This window comes from Chiloscyllium plagiosum, chromosome 25 (assembly GCF_004010195.1).
Source record: "Chiloscyllium plagiosum isolate BGI_BamShark_2017 chromosome 25, ASM401019v2, whole genome shotgun sequence".
Lineage (NCBI taxonomy): Eukaryota > Metazoa > Chordata > Chondrichthyes > Orectolobiformes > Hemiscylliidae > Chiloscyllium > Chiloscyllium plagiosum.
Genome location: NC_057734.1, coordinates 46,635,906 through 46,647,056, shown reverse-complemented (window position 1 = coordinate 46,647,056; position 11,151 = coordinate 46,635,906). Strand labels below are relative to the sequence as shown.

At 40.7% G+C, this 11,151-nt stretch overlaps 1 protein-coding gene across 1 annotated transcript in view; it reads right to left on the bottom strand.

Annotated features, from left to right (window-relative positions):
• Positions 1 to 410: 410 nt before the first annotated feature.
• LOC122562488 (phospholipase A2, minor isoenzyme-like) overlaps positions 411 to 11,151 on the bottom strand; it is a 21,784-nt gene continuing 11,043 nt past the window's right edge. Inside the window, exons 2-4 of the mRNA XM_043715324.1 lie at positions 10,090 to 10,252; positions 4,292 to 4,416; positions 411 to 529 (exon numbers count right to left, since the gene is read on the bottom strand). Of these exons, the coding sequence (XP_043571259.1) occupies positions 411 to 529; positions 4,292 to 4,416; positions 10,090 to 10,252 (407 nt within the window). The remainder of the gene's footprint in view (positions 530 to 4,291; positions 4,417 to 10,089; positions 10,253 to 11,151) is intronic.

Sequence of the window (11,151 nt, the reverse complement as noted above, 5' to 3'; positions counted from 1 at the left end):
TAAAAAAGACATGAGGCGCAACATTTTTACACAGAGGCAGTTCACTTGTGGAATGAACTTCCTGAGGAAATGGTGGATGTGGGTACAATTACAACGCTTAAAAATCATTTGGATAAGTGCATGAATAAGAAAGGTTAGGGGTGATATGGGCCAGGAGCAGGCAGGTGGGATAGTTTAGTTTGGGATTATGTTTGGCATGGACTGGTTGGATTGAAAGATCTATTTCTGTGCTATACATCTCTATGACTCCATAATCATTTAGATTTTAGTCAATTTTAGCAGCTATCAGGATCCCAGTGTAATACAGTTTTATTTTTCTTTCTGTGGTTGTAATATGATTTCCAAAAGAGACAACAAACCAATGAAGAAAACTTTAATACTTTTTCTTCTCTCTAATTTGACAACTACTTTCAGCAGTATAGGTCTCTGTCCACATTTTTGTTGTCACGGTTATATTTAGATTCAGAAAAGCAGATAGCTGCTGTACGATCACAGTTACAAAGATCGCTCTCACAGGGTTTATTCTTGCCTGCAAAAGAAACATAGATATTTTACATTATTTTACCTACAGCACTATACATAGTCATCAAGAGAGGGCAGATGCTTCATCTGGCCTCTTTAAAACATTCTCACCTTCTCCTGAAAACCGGTGACCCAGGTGTGTATTATCTGGTACCTCATCATCCAAGTGACTATTGCTCATGAGCCTCATCAGCAAGTCTTACAAAGCAATCCAAACAGCAATTAAGGATACCCACTTGATGGCAAAGTAGGTTTCAGTGGATAACAGTTGGAAACAGTGTATTCCAGATCCTTACCACTTAAAGTGTAAAACTATTTTTCCTCTTGTCACTATTGCTTCTTTTGTTATTCACCTTAAACTGGTGTCCTCTAGTTCTCAATTAATCTACTAACTCATAGATTTTCTCTCTTTCTATTCTATCCAGATGTCTGATTTTGAAATTCTTCAACAAATCTCCCTTGAACTTTGTCTTCTTGAAGGAAAATGGACAAACCTTTTCCAATCTGTTACCATAAGTGAAGTTGGTCATCCTTGGAACCATTCCAATTAATCTTTTCCACACTTTCTCTAATATCTTCACATCTTTCCTAAAGTTTATTGCCCAGAACAGTCACTTGAGGCCAAGACATTTTTTTTATAGACGTTTATTTCTTACTTTTGTACCCTATGTCTCTTCTTAATTAAACACAGGAGCCATATACATTTTCCAACTGTAGTTTGAATCTGATTTGGGTACACTTATCTCCAGTCTTCTCTGCTCCTGCTCTGTCTTTAGAATTGTACCTTTTTATGGAGGAAGATCTGCATGCCTAGCTGGAATCCTGCCACTTTCAGTGCTCCTTCCTTTATTTATGTGTATGTTACCTCTAGACTTGACAATTCCAACAGAGTCCTGGCTGCCCTCCCACATCCTATTCTCCTTAAACTGGAGGTGATCCAAAACTCTGATTATGTTCTTGTACCAAGTCCCATTCACCCCATTATCTGTGCTGTCTGATCTGTTTAACTATCAGTTCAGTGATGCTTTAGCAAAACATTTTCATACAAGTTTTCTAATCCCTCCATGATTCTTGCCCTCCCTATATGTATAATCACTTCCAACTCCACAACCCTCCCAGTTATCTGTTCTACAATAATTTTATACTTCGAGAATCCCCATCAGTAGCTAATACTTCAGTTGCCAAATCCTTAAGCTCCAGTATTCCCTCCCTCAACTTCTCTAACTGTCATTTGACAAGGTCTCTCATGTAATGCTGGTTCAAAATATTAAGTTGTATCTGTTCCAGGCAGATTTGCAAATTGATACAAGATTGGCTTGGTCGTGGTTGCAAAGGGTTGTTCTGGAGAGGTGTTTTCCTGACTGGAGATCAGTGGTGTTCCACAAGAATCAATGCTGGGATCTGTGTTGTTTGCCATACATATAAGCCATTTACATGAAAATGTAGGTGGTCTGATTAATAAATTGGCAGATGACTCAAAAATTGGTGCAATTGTGGATAGTGAGGAAGGTTATCAAAGGATGCAGTAGGATATAAATCAATGGGAAAGTTGGGTAGAAAAATGGCAGATGGAGTTTAATCTGGACAAGTGTGAAGTGATACATCTTGGGAGGTTAAGCGCAAAAGGAAAGAATACAGTTAATGGCAGGATAGATCCTGAGGTCCAACTGTTTTTCAAGAGGGTGAAATAGACGTTTACCAAATGTTGCCTGGATTGCAGCATATGCAAAACTTGGATCGTTTTCGCCAGAGCATCAGAAGCTGATGGGCAACCTGATAGAAGTATATAAAATTATAAGAAGCATGGAGAGAGTGGATAGTCGGAGTCCTTTTCCAAGGGTGGAAATGTCACATACTTGAGGGCATAGGTTTGGGATGAGAGAGGAAACGTTTAAGGGAGATGTGCGAAGCAGGTTTTTTACACAGAGTAAGTGCCTGAAATATGCTGCCAGAGGAGCTGGTAGAAGCATATATGTAAGCAAAGTTTAAGACAGACACATGAAAGACAGGAAATGGAGGGATATGGACCATATGCAGGTAGATAGGATTAATTTACAGTGGCATCATAATTAGCACAGACATGATGGGCCAAAGGAGAGAATAAGGACTGCAGATACTGGAGATCAGAGTTTAAACGTGTGGCAGTGACAAAGCACAGCAGGTCAGGCAGCCTGTTCCCTGAAACTTTGGCGCCATTTCCCCCAACACCAGAGATATATTTCCCTCCACACCTCTATTAGTGTTCCACAGAGATCATTCCCTCTGTGACTCCTTCATTAGGTCCACGCACCCTATTAGGTCCACTCTCCACACCCTTGCCACCGCAAGAGGTATAAAAGCTGCAACCACACCTCCCCCCTCATCTCTGTCCAAGGCCTCATAGGATCTTTCACATCTGGCAGAGATTTTCCTGCACATTGTGATCTTCTTTACATTGGAGAGAAGGATGCCAACTCACAGGATATTTCAGGGAACATCTCTGGGACACTCGACCATTTCAACTCCCCCTCCCACTCCGTCAAGGACATGGAAGTCCTGGGCCGCATCCACCACCAAATGCAACTGGATGAAGAACTCATCTTCCGCCTTGGGACCCTTCAACCACACAGCATCAACATCAACTTCACTAGTTTCCTAATTTCACCTCTCCATACCTCATCTCATATCCAACCCTCCAACTTGGCACCACCCTCTTGACCTGTCCTCCCTGTCCATTTTCCTTCCCATCTATCTGCTCCCTACTCCTCTCCAACCCATCACTATCACTCCCAACCTGCATCTCCTATTGCCTTCTCAGTTACCTTCCCTCCAGCCCCAGCTCACCCTCTTATTTATCTCTCAGCGTCTTCCCCCCTCCACATTCCTGGTGAAGCACTTATGCCCAAAATGTCATCTCACTTGCTTCTCGGGTGATGGGCCCAAGATGGCCTATCCTTGTGCTGTACTGTTCTATGTTCTATGTAACTCTTGTTCCCCTGGTATGACATTCATTCAAATCTATGTCTTTGATCAAACCTTTGGTCATTAGCCTAATATTGCCTTATGCAAGTTGGTGTCATATTATAATTATAATGTTCTGTGAAATGTATTGGGGAATTTTATTGTGCTAAAAGCATTATATAAGTACAAGTTATTTTGTTATAATTTGAAATCTGTTCCCTAATTTTTCTTCCAAAATTTTTTGAAGAACCATCAACAAAGATGATTGACAAAGTCTTCCACTAATTGGCGACCTGAAACTATTGATCTATCTTGGGAAATAACTGGTTGAAATTTCAAATAAATTGGTATCTGTAGATGCTTCTACCCTATAAAGGTCAATTATACAAACACTAAAACATGCCTGTTCAGCATGTTCTGCCATTCAGTAAGATCCCAAGTTGATCTGCAGCCTGGGTCCATATATTAGTCTTAATCACCTTTGAGTAACAAAAAAAAACTATTAATCTCAAATTGAAAATCTGCTATTTTGTCTGGTCTGCATGTGACTCCACACCACAACAACATGGTTGACTCTTACTGCCTCTGGGCAATTAAGGATAGCCATCTGATATCCATGTTCCTTGTTCGAATTTTTAAAAATCTCTCACCATGTGAGAACCCCACATACAATTTATATTCTCCATGTTCATATGAACAAATGTTTGGAAAGCCATAACTCTGATTTTGCTTTTGTAGCATCAAAGATATGTTTAAGATGTCTTCAACATGTCATCACTGAAGATTGGTAATGCTAATATCTATAGAAATGTAATTCTTGGATACTTACTGCTGCAGGTGATTTCTTCCCCAGAGCAAGAATAAGAATAAAGTTCAATGTATGGGCTATCTATATAATCTCTGCAGTGCCGATCCTTTGCCCGCCTGTAGCATTTATCATGATTCAAGCAGCACCTAGAATGGAAAGAAGAAATGATTGAATACGGTGTTAGTAACAGTGGAGTGAATAGTTGCAAGGAGATTGACTTGTTGCATCAGGTTGGGTGAGATTTTGCTACAGCTGTTGGAGAGATTTTAAACGAATGTGGCAGGAGACTGGGAACCAGAAGAGAAGACTCGTAGACAGTAAGGTGGAAAGAGACTGAAAGGATCATGAAGTTAGCATTACCAGGGGGAAAAGTAGGCAGAGAGCAGACGAACACAAAAGATCTGGCCTCCTGAAGTGCATATACTTTAATGCAAGCAGTATAGGGGGTGAGGCAGATAAACTTAGGGCTTGGATTGGTTGACTGGGAGTATGACATTATTGTGATCATAGAGACTTCGTTGAAGGAAGGGCATGATTGGCAACTAAATGTTCTAGGATATAAATGCTTCAGACAGAACAGTGAGGGAAGTAAAGGGGGGTGGGGGAGGAGTTGCACTGCTGGTCAGGGATGATATCACGGTTGTGCTAAAGGAGGACACTATGGAGGGCTTGAGCAGTGAGGCACTATGGGTAGAGCTGAGAAATAAGAAGGGTAAAGTTACATTATAGGGGCTGTACTATAAGTCTCCCAACAGTGAGCGTGAGGTAGAAGAGCAAATAGGTAAATAGATTATGGGAAGATGTAGAGGCAACAGGGTGGTGATGATGGGAGATTTTAATTTTCCCAACATTGACTGGTATACACTTAGTGTCAGATGGGGTAGAATTTGTAAGGAGCATCCAGGAAAATTTCCTAGAGCAGTATGTCAGTAGTCCGACAAGGGAAAGGGTCATATTGGACTGGTGTTGGGGAATGAGCCAGGCCAGGTGGTAGAAGTTGCATTGGGGGATTTCTTTGGTAATAGTGACCATAATTCTGTAAGTTTTAGAAAACTTGGAGACAAAGATGAGCATGGTCCTAAGGGAAGAATACTAAACTGGGCCAAGCCAATTATGTCAAAATTCGGCAAGAGCTGGGAAATGTGGATCGGACAGAGCTATTGAAGGGAAATCCACATTTGATATGTGGAAGGCTTTCAAAGATAGGTTGAAGGTAGTGCAGGAAAGGCATGTCCCTTTGGAAACAAGGGTTGGGAAAGGCAAGATTTGTGAACTGTGGATGACAGGAGAAATTGCGTGAGTAGCCAAAAAGAAAAGGGAAGCATATATAAGGTCCAGGCACCTAAGAACAGAACAGGCTTTGGAGGAAAATCAGGAGAGTAGGACCAATCTTAAATGAGGAATCAAACAGGCTAAAAGTGGTCATGAAATAACTTCAGTGAGCAGAATTAAGGAGAATCTCAGGGCCTTTTACTCATATATAAGAAACAAGAAGATACCTAGAGAAAGGGTTGGTCCACAAAAGGATAAGAAAGGAAGGTTGTGTGTCAAACCTGAGAAAATGGGTGAGACTCTCAATGATTACTTTGCATCAGTGTTCACTGAGGAGAGGGACATAATGGATGTTGAATTTAGAGATAGAAGTTTGTTTACTCTGGATCACATTGACTTAAGGAGGGAAGGCTAAAGGATATTAAGATGGACAAATCCCCAGGACCGGATGGGATCTATCCCAGATTGCTGAGGGAGGCGAGAGAGGAAATAGCTGGGACCCTTACAGATATGTTTGTAACATCCTTAAACACAGGTGAAGTGCCAGAGGACTGGAGGGTTGCTACTGCTGTCCCTCTGTACAAGAAGGGTAGTAGGGATATTCCAGATAACTCCAGATCAGTGAGCCTGACGTCAGTGGTGGGAAAGTTGCTGGAGAAAGTACTGAGGGATAAAATCTATTTATATTTGGAAAAGAATGGGCTTATCAGTGATAAACAACATGGTTTTGTACAGGGGAGATCATGCCTTACCAACTTAATACAGTTCTTTGAGGAAATGACCAAATTGATAGATGAAGGAAGGGCTGTAGGTGTCATATACATGGACTTTAATAAGGCATTTGATAAGGTTCCCCATGGTAAACTAATGGAGAAAGTGAAGTCACATGGTGTGCAGGGTGTTCTAGCTAGGTGGATAAAGAACTGGTTGAGCAACAGGAGACAGAGAGTAGTTGAAGGCAGTTTCTCAAAATGGAGAAAGGTGACCAGTGGTGTTCCACAGGTGTTGTTTGTGATATGCATAAATGATTTGGAAGAGGGCATTGTTGATCTGATCAGTAAGTTTGCAGATGACATGAAGATTAGTGGAGTAGCAGAACGCATAGTGGACTGTCAAAGAGTACATGAGAATGTAGATAGACTGGAGGGTTGGGCGGAGAAGTGCCAGATGGCGTTCAATCCAAGCAAATGTGAGGTGATGCATTTTGTGAAGTCTAATTCTAATGCGAACTAGACTGTAAACAGAAGATGAAGGGCTTTTGCCCGAAACATCAATCTTACTGCTCCTCGGATGCTGCCTGAACTGCTGTGCTTTTCCAGCACCACTCTAATCCAGAATCTGTAAACGGAAGAGCCTTGGGAAAATCTGGTGAGCAGAGAAATCTGGAAGTTCAGGTCTATTGTACCCTGAAGGTGACTGCACAGGTAGATAGAGTGGTCAAGAAGGCTTATGTATGATTGCCTTCATCGGACAGGGTATTGAGTATAAGAGCTGGCAGGTCATGTTAAAATTGTACACAACTTTGGTTGAGCCGCATTTAGAATACTCTGTACAGTTCTGGTCACCACATTACCAAAAGGATGTGGACACTTTGGAGAGGGTGCAGAGAAGGTTTATGGGCTTGTTGCCTGGTATGCAAGCCTTGAAGAGAGGTTGAGTAGGTTAGGACTGTTTTCATTAGAAAAAAGGAGATTGAGGAGGGACCTGATTGAGGTGTACAAAATCATGAAGGGTATAGATAGGGTGGATAAAAATAAGCTTTATTCCCAGGATGAGCGATTCAATAACAAGAGGTCACACGTTCAAGGTGAGAGGTGAAAAGTATAAGGGAGATATACACAGAAAGTGGTAGGTGCCTGGAATGCGTTGCACACAAAGGTAGTAGAGGCAGGCACGGTAGATTCATTTAATGTGCGTCTAGACAGATGCATGAGTAGGTCGGGAGTAGAAGAATTGGCCAATAGGTTTAGACCATGGATTTGGATCGGCACAGGCTTGGAAGGCCTAAGGGCCTCTTCCTGGGCTGTAAATTTTCTTTGTTCTTTGTTCTTAGGTAATTGACAATGACTTCTCTATCATTCATTGATGATGTGATGAAGGGCTGAGGAGATATCTACATCGTATTTTCCTCCACCTTTAGGAGTATTGACATTATCAGTATTTCTAAGTTACATTTTTCCCATAACCAAACATTGTGTAACAGAGCTCTCTGATAAATAGGAGAGATTTCTGTCTGTATTTCATATTGGTTAGAGACAAAGATAACATATATATGTCAGCTTTCTTACTCCAAGGGCATCCTAAACCACTTTTACAGTTAAATAATTGCTTCTTTTTAAAGTTGTTTATGGTTATAAGAATTCTGACAGTCAATTTATGCACAGGAAGATTCACAAAATTATGTACATTATGGCCAAGTAAATCTGTTTTAGTGAATTTAATTTGAGTGGTAAGGGTTGGTCAGGATGCTGGGAGAAATTTCCTTGCGCTCCACCACTCAGTCCTCCTTCAAGACCCACCTTGAAACCTATTTCCGAGCATGCTTTTGGTCATCTATTACCTCCGTCTCTACCTCAATATATGATATTAAATGTGCTTCCTTACCCAAATGAAGAATTCTGTGTAGAAGCAGAGCATATCAATGGATCTGTGTATTAGTCAGGATACATCATTGCTTTGTTGTATTATAACTGCTGAGGTAGTTACTCAGTGCATGAAACACCTCTTGATTAATATTCTGTGAGATAATTTTCCCAATCAAGGATAATCAAAGAACTGTGACTTGAGAGTTCTTTGCACTATTGGCTTTCCTCTAATTTCTTTAGTTCTGGATATTCTGTAAATTCATGCCAGTCAGGTATAACACATTGTAAAGGTCCATGAAAGTTTTGCCTCATCTGAATGTTCTGTGAATCAATGAACTTTGTTAATAAGATGTTTTAGCTCCTCATGGGTTGATTCTATTTCTTATCTTTAAGTACTCTCCTCTCATGGCACAAAATCTGCTGTATCGTGCCTGTTTTCTAGACAATATCTTACAGTTTGTTATCTATTGTTGTGTGAGGGAGGTCACCGATGAAGTTCTCTGTCAAAAGGCAGTAGTATATATTTCATCTTGTCAGACAGTAGTATGTGGAATGAGGCTTTCCTCTTGTTGCCATTGACACCACACAAAATACTTAATGGGCATTGCATGTTAACGCTAAGATGTACTATAACCATGAAAGATATTGCTGCCTCAGTAATCATGTGCAACCAAATGCACAGAGTCATGCAGGTCAATACCTGATATCCTGCAGCAGTCTTTACACCCTTATTCTGCAGGAGTCCACTCTGTTATCTGCCTTTGAGCCACCTTCACAAACCAAAGGTCGATATTCGGTGACAAGGACTATCTGCTGATAACACAGTAGATGACTTCTATGTACAATTCCCACAGGTATATAGTGAAAGCTATACTACGACAAGAATTGTGACAGAGATGGTCAATAGCATAGTGCAACATTGCTTCTGTGCCACAGTCAATCTGGAACAATCCAATAGTACTGAGCAGAGTCTGTGATGGTCAGCTGTGTGCTGCATAACCTCATACTGCCTTTGAGACCAACTATATGACGAATAGCTGGAGAGGAGCAGGAAGAAGAAGTCAAGAACAGGCAACCTAGATAGCTCCTGTCTATTGATGCTGCCCATGAAGTGTATGTCCTACTGTGATAAAAGTAAATGCAATCCCAATTGTCCATGCACCAAAAGTCCTACATTTCCTTTCCCTCTATTACAGTGTCAGCTTGAACACTGTATAAGTATAAAAGCCTACACAAACAAACATCCCAAACCAAATATAAAAATAATCAAATCACGTTGTATTGCACCCACACAGTGCTATCCTAGTAACTTCATAAGAGTTCCCATAGAATTCAGCAGGAGTGGTATCTTATAAATCTACTTTGAGGAACGTAATTAGATTTCTGAATTGGAAAGTGCAGAGTTTAGAAAAGATGGGAGAAAATTTTACAGTTAATTATTATTGAGAATTTTAAAACTTATTAAACTTTATGGAATTAGTGGCCAAGGTCCCAAAATTACAAAATAGTAGCAGATTATATTCATGTCACACGAGTGCCAAGCAATGACCATCTGCAACAAGAGAAAATCTAAACAAGATGGGGATTACCATTGGCTAAAAAATGAACATGGCAAGCCATATAAATGCTGTGGCTAAAAGAGCAGGTAAAGAATTCGGATTTCCCTGGGGTTAATTCACCTCAAGTCAGGAGTGTATTGAAATACGGTCCACTAGCTGGATAATACAACTCAATAAAAAACCTGGAATTCCCTCCCTAACAGCACTGTGTGTGTAACCGCATCAAATAGACTTCAGCGATTCAGGGTGGCAGTCCACCCCCATCTTCTCAAGGGCAATTAAGGATGGGCAATAAATGCTGGCTGAGCTAGCAGTGCTCACCTACCCTGAATGAATAAAAGAAACCCAATAGCCAGCAACTTACAATATATCGACTGTTAAATATTGGTATTAATGGACGTACTTGTCTAATTCATCAACATATTTTTCAGACTTAGAACCACCAAATCCACAGTTACATCCGTATCCATTGTAATCCAAAATGGGAGAACTGTCAGGAATCACACACATAATCATCTTCCTGAACTGCCAGATAGCATAAGGTGACACGCTTGCGCTTGCAACAGCTGTGGAGAGACACAAATAAATATTAATATTTTAAAATCTGCAGCTGTTCATATTTAGATTAGCAACCAAGCCAATTTTGATTCCTTCCAACTTATAGTAAAACTTTTCCCTTTTTATAGAACTCATTCACCAATGAATGAAAATTAGTGTCAGCCTTTTTTTCCAGGGATGTGCAAATGAACAGAGGTGAGTTATAGATAATGAAGTAAATTTTCTCAACATACAGCATCTAAGAGACCACATATTTTTCCATTATTAGGACTGTAATCTGAAATGGAAATTGGACTGCTATAACTGGAATAGCAGGCAAGTTCTGCTACTTGCATATATTGCTGAGCTATGCAACACAATTGTTTACTTTTTAAAGCAGTAAGAGGAAAACTCAAGATTCAATAGCACTAAGACTCTTTTGAGTCAAGGATTCTGCCTGACAACAGCTCTCTGGTTGAGCTGTAGAGTGATAAAAAGCCAAGAGCAGCAGAAGAGAAGCAATGTCCAGAGCCTGCAGACAGAAAGCGCCCATGTCACTCTCATTCTCACTTCATCTGGAGAAAAGGTAGAAAACTAAGAAAGCTTAAAGAATTCATACACAAAAAAAACGTAGGTCCACCTGATCAACCACTAAATCAAAGAATGGCCATCATTCTACAGACGACACGTGCCAATTGGCATAGGGATAAGAAAATTAGGGAAGTAAACACGTGGCTAAGGGATTGGTGTGGGAAAGAGGGATTCCATTTCATGGGGCATTGGCATCAGTTTTGGAACCGGGGGGATCTGTACCGTTGGGACGGTCTCCACCTGAACCAATCTGGTACCAATGTTCTAGTGAAGAGGATAAATAGGGTGGTCAGTAGGACTTTAAACTTCTGAGCTGGGGGGAAGGGAAAGTGAAAGC